Raw genomic sequence first — 19,487 nt, 5'->3', positions numbered from 1 at the left:
ACTGATATAATTTCAACAATTTCTGATCATTCACTACTAACTCACTACCCTCTCTTTCTGAGGGACTTCCATGATCTAGATTAAATGCTCCCTTTAACATTTTGGTTATCCTTTGCTTGTTCTTTTGTTCTTTTTAGATGGTCCCTCATTCAACATTTTAAATAAATCCTTTGCCATTTTTGATTGTTTTTTTTAGAAAAAACACTCTTGAACTTTCAGTGTAATAAACTGATCAAAAAGGCTGAATCTGCCCTTGGCTACAATCCAGACTCTTTTGAGTTAGTAGTGGAGAGGTCACTATGTACAATCAGGCACATCCTCTCCATGATGTACAGAATAAGCAGCGGAACACCCTTTCTAACAGGCTCATTCAGCTTCGCTGTCACAAGGACTGTTGCCAAAAATCTTTCCTACCAAATGCAATAAGTATATACAACAGTTCATCACTGTGCGACAGGAGAACACACATCATGGTACAATAGTCTCTGTTTTATTATTTCGTACATTATTATTGTACAGTATTGCACATTGGTGAATTGTGTATATTATTCTGTACTTTATTATTAGTTAATATTATTAAATTTATTATTATTATTTATTAATATTAAGTGTGTTTTTAAATGTTGCTGCTGTAACAAAAAGATTTCCCACTCAGGATCAATAAAGTACATATTATTATTATTAAACAGAGGCACATGTTAAAGGACTGTTGTGACCAGATTTAAGTTCCCTATATTAAACAGGAAATCAGACTCACATTAGGCTACAGTTGCATTTATTAATATGAGGAAAATGGAGGTCTTCCCTCCATAAGTTGAAAGAAAATTAATTATGAAGGAGTCAGATGAAATTCAAAGTAAACACCTTCGTTCGTTGTTCAATCAGTAAATGAAGGATGCAAGATTAAGATAATCCTTCAGGCCTGGCTGGTGGCGCAACGACATCGGCGCCAGACCCGGGAACGGAGGCTCCCGGGTTCGAAACTAGTTGGGTCCGCCCCCGAATACGCTTTCCATCTGTGCCGGGTTGAGTGTCGAGACTGCAACTCGACCTTGTAAAAACAAAGGGAAAATACTGCGAAAATGTCTGTGTGAGGACTGGCGCGCCACACAGTCTCTCTCGCTCGCTCTGCGCCTTGGAAAAAGCCATGAAAAATCCATCATCACGGACGCATGCACGGACACGCAGATGCATGTCTAAAGCATCTTTCCAGTAATACCATGGCCTCATAGCTTGTTAAGCAGCCTTATGTGTGGCACCTTGACAAAGGCCTCCTGAAAATCCAAGTTGGCAGCATCAAACAATTTGCAATTGTCTATCCTGCTTGTTATTTCCTTACAGGCAAGATTTTCCTTTGAGGAAACCATGCTGACTACGGCCTATTTTATCATGTGCCTTCAAGTACCCTGAGACCTCTTTCTTAATAATCAGCTCTAACATCTTCCCAACCACCGAGGGCAAACTAACTGGCCTATAGGTTCCTTTCTTCTGCCTCTATCCCTTCTTGAAGAGTGTGTAATCTTGCCTTTACAATACTTCTTCCTCTTTGGCATGTATATAGCCTGCACCTTTTGAATTGCTTCCAAAAATTCCAGCCATTGATGCTCTGCCGTCATCCCTGGCAGAGTTCTTTACCAATCAACTTGGCCAATTCCCATTACTGCACTGTCATACTGACGGATGTGATTTTAGCTTCTCTTCCTCAAATTTCAGGGTGAATTTGATCATGTTATGATCACTTCCCGGAAGGGTTCTTTTACCTTAAGCTCTCTAATCAATTCTGGTTCATTGTACAACACCAAGTACGGAACAGCTGACCCCCCAGTGGGCTCAACCACGAGCTGCTCGAAAAAGCCATCTCATTGGCACTCTAGAAATTCCCCTCTGGGAATCCAGCAACAACCTGATTTTCCTAATCTATCTCCATATTGAAGTCCCCCATGACTATTGTGACATTGCCCTTCTGGCATGCATTTTCTATTTCCCATTGTAATTTGTAGGCCACATCCTTACCACTGTTTGGGGGTCTGTATATGAATCATCAGGGTCATTTTATCTTAGAGTACATCTCTAGTTTTTATTTCCTTATGCTGGGAAATAAATTATGTGTGTTCACAGTATTTATACTCAGTGACCACTTTGTTAGGTACATCTGTACACCTGTTTATTAATGCAAATATATAACCATTATGTGGCAGCAATTCAATGCATAAAAACATGCAATCGTGGTCCACAGGCTCAGTTGTCGTTCAGACCAATCATCAGAATGGAGAAGAAATGTAATTTACATGACTTTGACCATGGAATGATTGTTGGTGCCAGACAGGATGGTTTGAGTATCTCAGAAACTACTAACCTCCGGGGATTTTTACGCGCAATAGTCTCTAGAATTTACAGAGAATGGTGCAAAAAACAAACATTGTCCGGTGAGCAGCTGTTCTGAGGGCAAAAACAACTTGTTAATGACAGAGGTCAGGGAGAGGGACCAGACTGATTCAAGCTGACAGGAAGGTGACAGTAACTCAAACAACCATGCATTGCCACAGTGGTACGCAGAAGAGCATCTCAGAATACACAAAACATCAAACCGTAAAGTGGACAAGCTACAACAGCAGAAGACCACAAACAGACACTCAATGGCCACTTTATTAAGTGCAGGAGGTGGCCACTTTAATAAAGTGGCCACTGAGTGTATCTCTCTCATGATTTTTATACACCACGATAAGGTCACTTGTCAGTCTCCTGGGCTCCAAGGAATATCCTGTCCTATCCTGCCCAATGTCTCCCTATAACCAAGGTCCTCAAGTCCTGACAACATCCTTATAAATCTGCTGCACTCTTTCCACTATAATGATGTCCTTCCTATAACAGGGTAACTAATACAACATGGTGCCAAAACTGTACTTGGTGGTTTTGAATTTCTGACAGCAAGTGTGGAGAAGATAAGTGACCTTTTCAACAATAGCGAAATGAAGGAAAGTCCTTGAACTCCAGAGAATACGCTCAGACCACACATCAGAAGGCCACTGTCAAGGCAAAGTCAGACAATACTGTGACTTGAAAGTAAGACAGTGAGTGTTGAACACAATGTTAACAGAACCAGTGTGGTAAGTTAAGCAAGCAGAATGCTGTGTTTAAAAGAGCTAAAGTGGTAAAGGTCCACATCACAAAACATTGGAAAAATAAAGTCCCAAAATGACCAAACTAGAACTGGATTAAGGGAACCATGGAGGTTGGGTGCACGCTTAACAGCAAGGGTATCAAAGAGACATTAGAGAGACTGTATTAGAGGAGAAAGTAAGTGTTATCTTAAAAGCAAGCAGATTGCACTAAGTTATCTGTTCATAGTCCACTCAGCAGTTGCGCATGTAGTGCAAAATTGAAACCATTACTAAAAGTGGCGCAGATAAGCTTGAGTATCACAAGAAGGTGGTAAGGGAGAAAACTTTGGAAATCTAATTAAAAGTTACACAATATTCACAAACGAACATGATTTCAGCTGCACAATAAACAATGAAGTAAAAAAAATGTTACAAGTAGTTATCAGCAACCCAAATTTGGTTTTCAATCATGCCTACACAATTTAAGTTTTATTTTAAAAAATGTTACAATGCTATGGTTTGTATCTTATTCAGGGAAAAAAAAAACATTTTTCTATATATTAAAGAAAGCAATTCATTTTCTAATACAAAACTTATTTTATTTTAAATATAGCAGCTATGTTACATATGAAATGAAACAAAAGCCATCTAAGGCTTTTAGCTAATAAGGAGAACATCCTTAAACTGATAAAATGTGTCAATCAACATTGGCTTCCATGGTGTTTCCTACAGATTTTATAAGTAGCTGGGGAGCTGGGCCAAGTGGTACAGTGCTGGATTGAGATAATTTAACTGCACTTTGAATCCAAATTGCATGTTTATGAATTCCACTTTCCCTGCATGAACTATACTGCATGCCTTGCAACTATGAAAGTTACCTCAACCTTCCCCTCAGTGCAGGGCACATTTCCACCATATCACATTAAGAGCTGCTATTTTCTCTGCATAGTTGGAGGCATTGAACCAGTAAGTCCCATTTTTATTTACCAGCTGCTGCTGTACCAAAACCATTTCTACAATGTTTGTGTATGGAGAAATTCCAAGACAGCAGAGAATTATTGGAAGGCCATTTTGAATAAAAGGTAAAGAATCATGGCCAAGTCCACAACTGAAATACAGGTTTCCACTCTGGAAACATATACTTTATGAATTAGTGGGGGGGGGGGGGGGGAAGCACATCACTAGCATCACTAGGTAATAATTATTTTTTTAAAATTAGTAGGTAGTATCGTTATAAACATGAAGATTCATTTGCCCTCAACCAGAACAATAATAAGAAAAGTAAGCAGCAACCATTTAATCCTGCCTCATTGTGGTAACATATTTGGGTGCAGACAGGATGTTTCTGACAATTTCTGATGAACCGCCTCTGTGGTCAAAACTTAGCTGGCACAGTTGAATAATTACTATCACACAGGATTATCAAAGCACACAACGCCATTGAGCCCATGCTGGTTCGTCATATGAAATCAGTTCAATCCCATTTTCTCAAGTTTTACAATTTACCTTCTTCCCCTGTCTGTATACAATTCCCATTTAAACGTTCTGATTGATTTAAGTTCAATCGATTAATTTTGATTGCACTAAGATCAAAATCTTAACAAATCCCTTTTAAGAAAAAAAGTCTACTCTCTTTAAACCCTTGAATCTTCTGCCCATCAATTTGAACCTATTTCCCATCTGCTTGAATCATCTGCTCATAGAAAAGCTTCTCCCAATTGCCTTTGTTGTCTCAGGCTCCAAGAAAGCTACCTGAGATTTCACCTGAACAGCTTATTAATCAAATGCAGTGATAACACTCAGATTCCGGGCCATCACAAACCAGAAGTCTGATGTGAATTGGGGACATTGCACAGGAGAGAAACCCCAGCTTCCCCGATGTCAGCCAAACACAGGCTTGTGACTGCTGTTTGGTAGGCATGGACCTCTGGGTCAGTGGCTTGGTCAGCTGCCAAGCGGGCATAATCGACTCCAATATGTATGGCCACAGTGGCTGGCCGTGAAAGGTAATCAGTCACGGCATTATTTTTCCCCTGCATGTGTTGTATGTCTGTTGTGAACTCCAATATGTAGGCTAGGTGGTGTTGCTGCCATGCAAGGGTCTAATATTTTGGCCATCGCGTGCATGAGGGGTTCGTGGTCAACGAACGCTGTGAAATTTTGACGCTCTAGTAGAAAATTAAAATGGCGGACAGCCAGATAGGACTGAGGTTTGTGGTCAGACATGCTGTACTTTTTGGGGGGCCAGAGCTGCAGGCTGAAGAAGGTAAGTGGTTGCCACACACCTCCAACCAACTGTTCGTGCACAGCACCCACAGCATAGTCTAAAGGCAGCCCTAACAACAGCGAGGGCCAAACTGTCCCGGGCCATCAGGGAGGCAAAGCGTGCACACGCCCAGTGAATCCACAGCCACTTCCAGGACAGCAGCGACACGTAGCACATGTGGAAGGGCTTTCAGGACATCACCAACTACAGGACAACATCACCTGCCTGTGCTGGTGATGCCTCCCTCCCAGAAGCGTTGAACAACTTCTACACTCGTTTCGAGGTGGAAAATGACGTGGTGGCGAGGAAGGCCACTTTTTCTCCCAATGACCAGGTGCTGTGTCTTACCGTGGCTGGTGTCAGGAAAACTCTATGCAGGGTCAACCCACAGAAGGCTGCTGGACCAGACAATATTCCTGACAGAGTGCTCAGAGGATGTGCAGACCTGCTGGCAGATGTTCTCACTGACATCTTCAACATCTCCCTGAGCAGCGCCGTCGTTCCTACGTGCTTCAAGGCCGCCACTATCGTCCCCGTGCCGAAGAAGTCTTCAGTGTCCTGCCTCAATGACTACTGTCCCATTGCACCCACATCCATCATCATGAAGTTTTTCCGAGAGGCTTGTCATGAGGCACATCAAGACCCTGCTGCCCCCCTCACTGGACCCCCTGCAGGTCACGTATCGTCCCAACCATTCAACAGACGACATCATTGCCAGCACCCTCCACCTGGCCTTCACCCATCTGGACAAAAAAGACACATACGTTCGAATGCTGTTTATAGATTTCAGTTCAGCATTCAATATAATCATTCCTCAGCACCTGATTAGAAAGCTGAAACTTCTGGGCCTGAACACCTCCCTCTGCAACTGGATCCTAGACTTCCTGACTGGGAGACCACAGTCAGTCCGGATCAGGAGCAGCATCTCCAACACCATCACACTGAGCACGGGGGCTCCCCAGGGCTGTGTGCTCAGTCCACTGCTGTTCACTCTGCTGACCCACGACTGTGCTGCAACACACAGCTCGAACCACATCATCAAGTTCGCCGATGACACGACCGTGGTGAGTCTCATCAGCAAGAACGATGAGTCAGCATACAGAGAGGAGGTGCAGTGGCTTAAGGACTGGTGCACAGCCAACAACCTGTCTCTGAATGTGAACAAAAGAGATGGTTGTTGACTTTAGGAGAGCACGGAGCAACCATTCTCCGCTGAACATTGACGGCTCCTCCGTTGAGATTGTTAAGAGCACCAAATTGCTTGGTGTTCACCTGGCGGAGAATCTCACCTGGTCCCTCAACACCAGCTCCATAGCCAAGAAAGCCCAGCAGCGTCTCTACTTTCTGCAAAGGCTGAGAAAAATCCATCTCCCACGCCCCCATCCTCACCAAATTCTACAGAGGTTGTATTGAGAGCATCCTGAGCAGCTACATCACTGCCTGGTTCGGGAATTGCACGGTCTCGGATTGCAAGACCCTGCAGTGGATAGTGAGGTCCGCTGAGAAGATCATGGGGATCTCTCTTCCCACCATTACAGACATTTACACTATACGCTGTACCTGTAAAGCCAATAGCATTCTGAAGGACCCCATGCACCCCTCATACAAACTCTTCGCCCTCTTGCCATCTGGCAAAAGGTACCGAAGCATTCGGGCTGCCACAACCAGACTATGTAACAGTTTCTTCCCCCAGGCCATCAGACTCCTCAATACCCAGAGACTAGACTGACATCTACATCATTTATTATTATATTGTAATTTGTCCTCTACTGTGCCCATTGTCTTGTTTATTATTTATTGTACTGCCCTGCACTGTTTTGTGTACTTTATGTAGTCCTGTGCAGGTCTGTAGTCTAGTGCAGTTTTTATGTTGTCTTACGTAGTCTAGTGTAGCTTTGTGCTGTCTCACTTAGTCTAGTGTGGTTTTGTGTTGTTTCATGTAGCACCATGGTCCCGGAGGAATGTTGTTTCGTTTTTACTGTGTATTGTACCAGCAGCTCATGGTCTAAACGACAATAAAAAGCAACTTGAGTTGACTTGACTTAAAGCGTCAGTAGTAATGGCTTTAGGTACACTGAGGAGAGGGTACTCCAGCAGGGTCGCACTGAAAACAGCTCATTTGGTGTCATGAAATGCTCTGGTCATGTCCGCTGACCAGTCAAGCACACAATTATGGGCATTTCCTTTAAGGGCACTAAACAAGGGAAGCATCAGTTCAGCAGCTCATGGAATGAAGTCGTGATAGAAATTCACCATACCTAAAAGCTCTTGTAGTTTTTTAGTAGTGCAGGGTGGTGGGAAATCCAAAATAGTGGTGACTTTTAATGGGAGTTTTTTCGCAGCCAAGAAAGTCAATAGTTGACAACCCAAACTGGGATTTAGCAGGATTAATAACCAACCCATGGTGGCTTAAGCACTCAGAAGTATGCAAAGATGTGATACATGTTCAGATTTGGATGCACTTGTGACAAGTATGTCAACCAGATAAACAAATAGAAAATGTAATACAGAGTCCAACAGCCTTTGGAAAGTCTGTGCTGCACTTTTCAGCCCAAAAGGCATGCACAGAAACTCTAAGAAGCCAAACAGGGTTATCACAACCATTCTGGGAATGTCCTCCAAGCACATAGACACCTGATGGTAGCCCCCAAGTCAACTTTAGAAAAAATTAACTTTCCGGCTAAATGTGCCAATAAGTCTTGGATGTGTGGGACCAGGTGACGATCAGGGGAGGTGACCTCGTTAAGGCATCAGTAATTGCCACATGGGCGGCAACCACCAGTGGGCTTAGGGACCACATGGTGGGATGAAGCCCAGGGACTATTCAACCTGTGTACAATGCCAAGGCTTTCCATGTTGGCAAACTCAGCCTTCGCAGCGGCTAACTTTTCTGGGTCTAGTCTACACATGCGGAACAGTTGTGGAAATGTGGTGCTCAACCCCATGATTTGTGACAGTAGTTGAGAGTGTAAGCTTGGTGAGGTTTGGTGAACTCACATACAGTGGTGCATGCACTTGTCAGAGCCATTGTGGGGAGCTTACTGGGGGAGCAGGGTTACAACCTGCATCCTTGACATCCACAAGTCAGGAGCTCCTAAGGTCAACTAACAGTCCTTGGGCACACAGGAAATCTGTGCTGAGCGCTGGTCTAGCCACCTCAGGACGAAGTCCCACATGTAATGTTGCCCGCTGAAGCAGAGCATCACCCGTTGTATCTCGTAAGTCTGGATCTCGCTGCCTTTAGTGAACTCCAGCAAGGTTTTGTTGCTCTTTGCCTTCTGATCAACATGTGATGCTGGCAGCACTCTCACTTAAGCACCCATGTCACACAAAAAGCATCACTCTGAAAGGGTGTCTGTAATGAGCAGAAGGCTACCCCGGCAGCTGGAACCCACAGTGTTCACAGACCTCTGATGTCCTGATGGGCTGGCCCTGCCAAAGTTGCAAGGCGGTCGACACTTCCTAACATTCGTACCGAAGTGAGTGTAGTAAAAGCACAGACCCAACATTGTTTTGCAGCCACGGGCAGGTGTGTGCTGGGGGCCGTACTGACCAGGCTTAGTGAGGCAGGGAAAGGAGGAGGAATTATGCTCCTCTGCCTGGCTGAGTGTAGACTACCAGCCATTTCAGAAAGCTCCTTATAGTTATTCATGGGTGTTATTAGTGAGGGCTATGCAAACTTGATCAGGTATTTGCTGCATCAAGAGTGCTTCAAAAATAAAACAAGGATGGTGATTTCCCAGGAGAGACAGCTTATGGTCCATTAGCTCTGAAGGGTTAGCATCATCCAGGGTAGGCAAGGAGAACAACCGTTTAGCGCAATCATACTCCAATAGTCCAAAAGTCTGTAATAAGTGAGTCTTCAGCATGCAATATTTTCGCGTTCAGGCAGGTATTCAAGCAGACTCATTACACTCACTGTCGTGGATCGACTGAGATCTGCTACTACGTAGTAACATCTGGTGTCGTTCGTAGTGTAAATTTGGCCTCGTCTGGTACAAACCAAGCACTGGCATTTTGCTTCCAAAACTCTAGCAGTTTCAAGCTGACTGCATTGGCCAAGATGTTGAATAACTCTGGAATCATCCAAGAAATTTGAGGTCACCAGTGTACGTTTTTGTAAATAAAATGGCAGAAAGGGAAACCATAACAACTGCTTTTACTGTAAACAAAATGTAGAACATAAAAAGTAGTAAAAAAAAAATCATGTCATTAAGTCATCACGTTAGGCCAGCCTCTTAAACTGAACCCCAACTCAATGTCAGTGTTTATGAATTACGAATGTGCTCCCACCCCTTACATTACCCTACGAACTTCACTGCAGATCTTTCAAAGCAACAATAATCAAGGAACACTCTAAATATAGAAAAACTCCTTTTGATACCACAAATGTCATGTATTTCCATCCTTTTAGCATCTTTAAAAACCTAAAGATTAGCTTTATTTGCCACAACATACAGTGAAATGTGCCATTTGTGTCACAGTCTGTAGACTGTGCTGGAGACAGCCTGTCAGTGTCACCATGCTTCAAACACCAACATACCATACCTACAACTCACTAACCATAACCCAAACATCTTTGGAGTGTGGGAGGTAACTGAAGCATTCAAAGGAAAGCCACATCTTCACGGGTGAACATACAAACTCCTTATAGGCAGCAGCAGGAATTGAAACCCAATCATGATCACTGGCGCAATAAAGCATTCCACTAACCACTACACTAACATGCCACCACTATCTCACATGATGGTCATTTCCTATTTTACTTTGTTGTGCAGCAGCTTTACGATATGGACACATAGATCCTTGAACTATTGTGTCCATGATGGCTAAGAAATAAGCATCTACCCAAGCCTGTTTTCGAGCCCCTGGCATACATCATTACATTGATGGTTAAGAAATAAGCATCCAAGTACGTTTTAAAATGTGAAGGTTTCTGTCACTACCACTCCACCAAACAGTGATCTCCAGGTCTTCATCAGCACAAGAACGGTTCAACTTCCCTTTAATCCCTGTACCTATTATTTCATAGCAATGCTTCCCTAATTTCTGATGCCATAGGACTAGTTTAATCTCACAAACTCTATCTAGGCATTTTATTTAATCTCCTCAATCAAGTCCACCCTCCTTCCTTCTGTTCAACCATCCAGTCTCTGCTATTCCAAGGGAAGCAACCACATCCTCTCCAACCTACCCTCAGTTTAAACCATCCAATTCTGGCAACACTCTTTTACCTTTAAGTATACTCATTTGATCCTTTCTCTGAAGTGACGATATAAAATGAATGGGTTGTTTCAGCTGAGGCTTAACTAGTAGCTTATACTTTAAACAAAACATTGCTGCTTTTATTTTCTACGCCTCAATAAACAAAAATTTAACCTGTCATTTAACCATTTTATCCTCCTGTCCAGTTACAGCTGTGAATACTAACTCCTATTTTTTTTTCCATTTCTCTACATCTGTACTCCATCATCTACTACATTTGCCCACATGCACCAAGACACATTCTTTCAAGACAAATCCTTATCTTCGCACTTTCCCCACTTAGATATAACAAATGGATATAGAGACCAATGGCACGAAGGAAACTATCTCAACAAAATGGATCAGAACTCCTGATCAAAAGTCATGAATCAGATCCCAAATGCTTCCCTAGAACAAGACAATATATTATCACTGAAACACAAACGCCTTTGACCAGCACACAGAAATAAAAATTAGGCTCTAAACAGGCATTGGATAAGTTTTTATGGATAAGTTAAAAAGAAAAGCAAATCATGAAACCTCTCTACCTGAGATCATTGTTCATCACTTGATTACTGTCCTGGTTTACAGAGGTCTCCATGCCAGGTAACTGCTTTCGTAAAGTCTAAAAAGAGAATAGATTGATATAAATAACTGAAAAGCATATTAAGAATTTCAGCAACACAAACACAAGAAAATCTGCAGATGCTGGAAATCCAAACTTGCTGAGTTCCTCCAACATTTAGTGTGTGTTGCAAGAATTTCAGAAACTCAGATTGCTGCACTAGAAAGGATGTCCAAGTATAAACTGAAGTATAAAAACACTAAGCAGAAAATGTTCATGTCATCTTCTACCATGACCAGTCTGATCGACATTCATCACACAGATCATTAGTTCCGCTTGCTTATTTATATATCCAGTAAGTTTTCCACACCTGGAGCTGGAACGCTTTGTTGACATGCAGGCAACTGTTAAACAAGATGAGCCATCAGAGTCAGCAAACCACTAAAATTTTACACGGGATCAAGTGGTACCAGTTAAATAATTTAGATCCAGCCTCAGCTCAGTAAAGGGTTTCTTGGTCTGTGTGCAAAGAAATTGCAGATGGGTGTGCAATTGACAGGATAGAAATAACCAATTAGCAAAACCTTATCTTGTTTTATTTTGATAATTAGATATTTTGCCTGTTAGAATGCTCTTAAAAACAAAATCTTTGCGTGCTCACAGGAAATATTAGCACCACCCTATCTAAAAATGGTTAAGAGGATACAGCCCTACACTTTTGTTGCCACTTAGCACTCCTATTACTCATATTGTACAATGTATACTTAGCACAGCTCTGGTGGCCATTATTGTTCATTTGCATAGCTTCTGATTGTCATGGAAAGAGCAAACTCTTATATAGTTTCCAGGACAAAAACATTGCACCCGATCACATCAGAAGAACTGAACTTGAATGTAGTACACTGCCAAACATTGCAGTCCAAGAGATGCTGAAGTTAGATGCCAGAGGAAAAGCTATGAGAAAAGAGGATACAAAAGCATTAGCCATTTATGGGAATTTAGTCACCAATCCTGCGAGGAGAAAAGTGCCTCAAATTTTATTAATTTTTTTTTCCAGCAGATGGGACACAGAGCAGTAGAGCAAAGGATTGGGTCCTCTGGCCCATGATGGCTGCACTGACAATGATGTCAATTTAAACAGCATAACTGCCTGCACATGGTCTGCATCTCTCCATTCCTCACATGTCTAAATGCTTTAGCCTTCGCTATCATATTTGCTTCTATCACTCCCCTTGGCAGTGCATTCCAGCCACCTATCACACTGTATAAAAAAAAACTTGCTTCATAAAAATGTTCCTTAAGCTTTACCCCTTGTCTTAAAGATATTCCCTTTAATATTGTCATTTCCAACCCTAGAGGGAAAAAAACACTATCTTCTGCTTCATTTTTTTTTTGCCTGTTTCCATCTATCAGCTACCTGTCTACTCTCTCCCAGTTCTGCTGACCTCCCCCTCCCCCTCCCCTACTTGGCTCAATATACCCATTGTCCTTCGCCCACTCTCTTGGTTGATCAACCACCTGTCACACCACACCTAGCAGTAGGGATACAGGAACCATTGGGATGCGGGTGCTTGGGTAGTAGGATCTTTCTTACGTCTCCTCTTCTCTTCAGCTGTCGCTCTTCAAGATTCCTCAAAATTCTTGGCTTCTCCATGGATCAGTGCTCTCCAGTGGTCTCTGTCACAAGCCAGCTGCTGCCACTCAGTGACCTCAGTATTTGCCTGAGAGACCTGCTGCTTAAGTTGGTCTTTGTACCTCTTGCGTGGGTCACCATGATCTCCCTTGCCCTGAGAGAGTTCAGTGTAGAGTATTGCTTTCGGTAATCTGGAGTTGTCCACGCGAGACACATGGCCTGACCAGCGGAGCTGCTTGAGCAACAAAGTGGTTTCCATGCTTAGAAGTTGAGCCTTCTCCAGGGCCTCGTTGTTGGACGCATGATCCTGCCAGCTGATACCCATGATGGAGCAGACTAGATTAGATTATGAAGACACACAGTCCTCTTTTATTGTCATTCAGTAATGCATGCATTAGGAAATGATACACTATTTCCTCCGGCGTGATATCACAAAACACAGGACAGACCAAGACAGAAAAAACTGACAAAACCACATAATTATAACATATAGTTACAACAGTGCAACAATACCATAACTTGATGAAGTCGTCCATGAGCACAGTAAAAGTTCAAGGTCTCTCAAATGTCCCACATCTCACACAGACGGGAGAAGGAAGAAAAATTCTCCCTACCATGCCCGACCACAATCCGTCTCTGAGTCATCTGAAAACTTCGAGCCTCCGAATCAGCTCTCCGACACCGCGTACTGAGCGCCATCTCTGTCCGAACGATTCCACCTGAACCTCCGTCGCCAACAGCAGGCAAAGCCGGGGATTTTGAGGCCTACCCTCCGGAAGATTCCCGACCACGCAGTAACGACAGCAGCGAAGAGGCAGCACTGATGGAAGTGCTCAAGCAATCGGATTTGCTTGCTGTTCTCGACCCAGGCTTCGGAGCAGTACAGCAGTGATGTAACAACGGCAGTCCTGTCCACCTGGATTTTTGTGGATAGCCGCAGCTGCTGGTTCTTCCACACGTGTTTCTGGAAGCGCCCAAAGGCACTGCTGGCTCTGGTGAGTCAATTGTCAATGTTCCTTACTACCATAGAGTTGTTGGAGATGATGCTGCACAGGTAGGTGAACTGCTCAACAATGGTGAGAGGGTGGTCGTCAATGGTGATCTGGGGTGGTTTGTAAACATCACTTGGGGGCTTTTGATGGAAGATCATTGTTTTCTTCAGACTAACGTTAACCCAAAAACCCTTGCAGCCTTGGCGAACTGAGTGACTGCAGCCTGTAGCACATCCTCTGTGCACAAGAAGAACAGAGTCACCTGCATATGGTAGCTCGAGAATGGGCTCCTGCATGGATTTTGTTCAGGCAAGAAGACATCAGAGGTTGAAGATATTTCCATCAGTGTAGAACCGAATGCAGATGCTTTTCGAGATAACCTCTTTTGCTTCCTGTAGCATCCTGCTGAAAAAGATGGCAAACAGCATTGGTGCCAAAACACACCCTTGCTTCACACCAGTACTGATGGGGAATGGGTCATTCAGGTCGCCACTGTGTTTAACCTGCCCGCTTTGGCCTTCATGAAGCCGCTGCAGGATAGTGAGAAATTTCAGGGGACAGCCGAGCTTCAACAGAATCTTCCAGAGACCATTGCGGCTGACTGTATCGAAGGCCTTGGTACAGTCCCACGTTCTGTTCACGACACTTCTCCTGTATCTGGCACTGGGCAAAGATCATGTCGGATGTGCCCTTGTTTGCTCAGAATTCACACTGACTCTCTGTGAGGTTGTCTTCAGCAATGGTAGGGATGATTCTGTCCCAGAGAATTCTGGCAAGGATCTTTCCGGTGGTGGGCAGCAGGGTAACCCTTCTGTAGATTGAGCAATCCAATTTCTTCCCTTTGTTCTTGCGCAGGGAGAAAATTAGTGTCGCGTAGCTCATTTCAGACTGAATCTTTCTCCTACTTATGCTTATCTGGGTTAAACTCCATCTGCTATTTCTCTGTTCAGCTAAGCTATATCCTTTGACAGTTTTCTTCACTATCTACAATGCTGCAAATTATTGCGTCACCTGAAAATTTACTAATCAGCTCCACTGTAGTTTCATCCATATCATTTATACACACATCACAGACAACAAAGGCACCAGCATTGATCCCTGCAGAACACCAATGGCCGCAGGCATCCAGTCAGAGTAGCATCCCTCCACCTCTACCCTCCATCTTCTGTGGCCATGCCATTTTGAATCTAATCTACCATGTCACCACGTGCCCTAATCTTTTGGATCAGCCTACGATAAGGGGCTTTTTGAATACTTCACTGCAGTCCATGCACAAAAACTCCACTGGCCTTTCACCAATCATTTTCAGCACCTCCACAAAAAAATTCAATCAAGTTTGTAAGACATGACTTCCCCTACACACAGCTAAGCTGGCTACCCCTAATAGGACAAGAGTAGATCCTATCCCTAAGAAACTTTTCCAATAATTTTCCTAACACTGATGTAAGGCTCACTGGCCTATATTTTAAAAACGCAAACATGAGGAAATCTGCAGATGCTGGAATTTCAAGCAACACACATAAAAGTTGTTGGTGAACGCAGCAGGCCAGGCAGCATCTCTAGGAATCTCTAGGCCAATAGTTTCCTTTTTTTGTCCCAAGGAACAACACTGGATATCCTCCAGTCATCTGGGACATTGCCTATGGTAAATGAGGATATAAAGATCTCTATCAAGCCCTCTGCAATCTCCTCTCTTGCCTCTTTTACTAACTTCATTAGGCTCTAGGGACTTATCCCACCTTGCTGGTCTTCAAGAGATTCAACATCATATCCTTTTTTATTTCAACATGCCCTAGGATGCCAACATGCTCCTTCCCTGATCTCACTACCTCCTGTGTGTTTCTACATGGTGAAAACAGATGCCAAATATTCATTTAGTACCTTTCCTACTTCCTTTGGTGACAGGCATAAATTGGCTCCTTTCCCCTTGAGTGGTTCTACCCTCTACACAACCATAATTTTAATTTTGTGTGTAAAATGTCTTTGGATTTTTCTTAATCTTACTTGTCAAAGACATTCCATTGCCCCTTTAGAATGCATAATTCCCTGTTTAAATTCATCCCTGGTTCCTTTATATTCCTCAAGATCCTGTTTAGTTTCACCTTTCTAAAACTATGCTTATGCTTCTTCTTGCTTTTTGACTAAATTTACAAATTTCAATAGACAATAGACAATAGGTGCAGGAGTAGGCCATTCGGCCCTTCGAGCCAGCACCGCCATTCACTGTGATCATGGCTGATCATCCACAATCAGTATCCAGTTCCTGCCTTATCGCCATAACCTTTAATTCTGCTATCTTTAAGAGCTCTATCTAACTCTTTCTTGAAAGCATCCAGAGACTTGGCCTCCACTGCGTTCTGGGGCAGAGCATTCCATATATCCACCACTCTCATCCACAGTTCCTGAACCTTGCCATGCTTGTCTTTCTACCTCACAAGAATATGTTGACCCTGAATTCTGACCAGCAGACTATTAAACAACTCCTATATCTCAGATATGGGGTTATCCAATAGCAACTCTCAATCTACTCTCCCCAGCTCCTGAAAAATACTGTTGTAATTAATCTTTCCCCGATGCAGCACTTTCTTGCCAAAGTACATTCTTATCCTTATCTATACCCACCTGAAAACTGACGTCTATTTGACTTTTTCATTATAAAAGTTTTTATCAAAGACATTTTAAAATGGTGAAGATAAAACTCTTTAACAGGCAGTGAACTGCTAAAGACTGTCCGTAGACTCTGATGTTGTATTTCAAGATTTATTCCCTGTCTGGGGCACCAATTAATCCAGCCTTGGCCACATGGAAAAAGCAAGTGAGGACAGGTGAGAATCATGGCTGGTGAATCAGGGGGCTTCCGAACCATCCAACTAAATACAGTGTACTCAGTCATGTACAGCTGCTGTAATGTGATGCATGCTACAGAGTACTAACACTAAACTAAATTGTCAAAGCAACAGCAACAAATCCGTAACTGACAAAGATTCTAGTCCCTGGTGCAATATTTGAGATACACAAAAGATTAAAGCAGAATTTCTTCATTTAATTTTGATGAATTCAAGATCTCTCTAGATTAAGCCTTGTTAGTTTCATTCAATTCCCCTTTATTGTTTACAAAAATGCTTGGCAATCATCAGGTACAAGGTCTAACAGACCTATCAAAATCACTTCTTATCAATTCCAGGAACCTTGGGAGATCCTATTATATGCAACAACAATACACATTACCAGTTTTTCTGTGTTGCATTACAGATAGAAATACATTGATGGTGATTGCCAGCAAATAAGCATTAATGTGAAATTTCTTCACATATTTCTCCTGACAGAATGTAAAATTAGTAATGACTATACTGCACAGGGAAACTGGTAGGTCTGCAGACTCAGTCAGTTAGCTAATTAGCCTTCCTTCAAAAGATAACTAGCCATGGAGCATTTTTTAGCTGACTCACCTGGTAACTTTCAGAATTGTGGTATAGAAATGTTTCACCATATGGGACAATAGGAGAGTGCTTGTCTCCATCAGCTCCTTAGAAAAGGAAAAGGAATAAACCCAATATTATATGTACAGCATATATTATGTATAACAAATCAGCAGCCAATAGCAAAACTGAAGATCACATAAATAACTATCGGAACTATAAATACGGGTCATTTTCCACTTCTTTTTCACTGATGAATCAGATATCTGTTTCGGCCAACTGAATGGCACAAGACCCTAGAAGTTTAAAGGGAGATTGGGAAGTTGACAGACACATGGTTGGGTATAATAGGCAAGAGCAATCTCTTTCTCAACTAATGTCCACAGAAGCTTTGGAGAGTAAGCAGAAATGGAAATATTGTTAAGATTTGTCGCTGCCCTACATCTTTATAAAGAGGAATGCAGTACCCACCTGGAAAAGACCATAAGGCATAGGAGCAGAATTAGGCCATCTGGCCCATCGTGTCTGCTCCACCATTCAATCATAACTGATTCTTTTTTCTATCTTCTCTGCAACCCCAGCTCCTGGTCTTCTCCCCGTAACCTTTGATGCCATGTCCAATCAAGAACCTATCAATCTCTACCTTAAATACACCCAACGACCTGGCCTCCACAGCTGTACGTGGCAACAAATTCCACAAATTCACCACCCTTTCGCTAAAGAAATTTCTCCACATCTCTGATTTGAAAGGGCGCCCCTCTATCCTGATGCTGTGCCCTCTTGTCCTAGACTCTCCCACCATGGGAAACATCCTTAAAACATCCACTCTGTCTAGGCCTTTCAACATTTGAAAGGTTTCAATGAGATCCAAAACTCCCAATCCCTCAGTGAGCATGCTTGAATTTAAATAGAAGTAGGTTCATCACTCCACCAAGGAGTTAAATGAAAAAAATAGGTAAGCAGTGGCTATCTACGTGGGCTGATAATAGACAGTGTTCTTCAAGTCAGAAAGAGAACACAAGTTGGAACCAACTTTCCATAATGTTTTTCCCTAAAATCAACCATGAATTAATATATTTTCCAATTCCTGCATTTTAATATCACATTTTTTCCCTTTAGGCTAATGCCAAGGCACTTCTGATTTATTCACAACTTTGCATACGCAAAAGATAAACTGGATGAAACATTGCTCCAACAAGGAGAGACGTCAATTTAAGTGCAAACCGGAAATCACAAATGCACTACACAACAGAAATTAAGTCAAAAAGTAGCCACAAATTGCACTAAAAATGAAGGTCTTAAAATACTGTTAAATTTTGGTGAACTTAGAAAAATGAATTTAAGGACAATAACTCTGAAGACTAATTATTTTTCCCAATGATGGTCATACAGCATTTAAAAGGATTCACATTTTTAAAATGCATTCCATCTCAATTTTAAACCTGCAACCTCTCAAACAAACTTAATCCTCCCTAGTCAGATTGTTAATTTAACACCAATATTTAGGAAACCCTGGGTTGTGAAGCTGGTTCCAATTAGACATGTAATGAGTCTATCTAGGTCTATTCATGGCCTCCTCTACTGCTGCAATGAAGCCACACTCAAGTTGGAGAAACAACACCTTTTATTCTGTCTGGGTAGCGTCCAACCTGATGGCATGCACGTTGATTTCTCAAACTTCTGGTAATAGCAACCCTCCCCCCCCGCCACCGCTTGACCATTCCCCATCCCCTTTTCCCTCTCTCACCTTATCTCCTTGACTGCCCATCTCTGGTGCTCCTCCCCACTATTCTTTCTTCCAGGACCTTCTGCCACCTTCTATTAGATTCCCCCTTTCACCAGCCCTGTATCTGTTTCACCAATCAACTTACCAGGTCTTAACTTCACCCCTCCCCCTCCCAGTTTCACTTATCACCTCGTGTTTCTCCTTCCCCTCCCCCCACCTTTTAAGTCTTCTCCTCATCTTTTTCCCCCCTCCAGTACTTCTGAAGGGTTTTGGCCCAAATCTTTGACCATAGTCTTTTCCACAGAAGCTGCCTGGCCTGCTGAGCTCCTCCAGCATTTTGTGTGTGTCCTGGGATGATCATTGCTGAGTGGGTGCTCTGCAAATCTGTTGTCTTTGGCCTTGCTGATGCAGAAGATGGCACATCGTGACACTAGTTGGCACAAGTGAGGTTGGAGATGAAAAAGGATGCCTCTACTCATAATATAATTCCAAACATAATTACATCCATCAGAACAACAAGAAAATCAAAAGACAGCAAAAT

General features: G+C 42.7%; 1 protein-coding gene across 7 annotated transcripts in view; it reads right to left on the bottom strand.

Annotated features, from left to right (window-relative positions):
* The window catches only part of arap2 (ArfGAP with RhoGAP domain, ankyrin repeat and PH domain 2), a 389,695-nt gene that overhangs the window by 271,461 nt on the left and 98,747 nt on the right, over positions 1-19,487 (bottom strand). For all 7 annotated transcript variants that reach the window (XM_072252909.1, XM_072252908.1, XM_072252910.1 and 4 more), the window contains 2 exons: positions 17,251-17,327; positions 11,160-11,236 (listed from right to left, as the gene is read on the bottom strand). In XM_072252909.1, coding sequence (XP_072109010.1) covers positions 11,160-11,236; positions 17,251-17,327 — 154 coding nt within the window. The remainder of the gene's footprint in view (positions 1-11,159; positions 11,237-17,250; positions 17,328-19,487) is intronic.

Source organism: Mobula birostris, chromosome 3, assembly GCF_030028105.1.
Source record: "Mobula birostris isolate sMobBir1 chromosome 3, sMobBir1.hap1, whole genome shotgun sequence".
Classification (NCBI taxonomy): Eukaryota; Metazoa; Chordata; class Chondrichthyes; order Myliobatiformes; family Myliobatidae; genus Mobula; species Mobula birostris.
The sequence above is the reverse complement of the archived record's forward strand: the minus strand, read 5'-3'. Positions and strand labels throughout refer to the sequence as shown.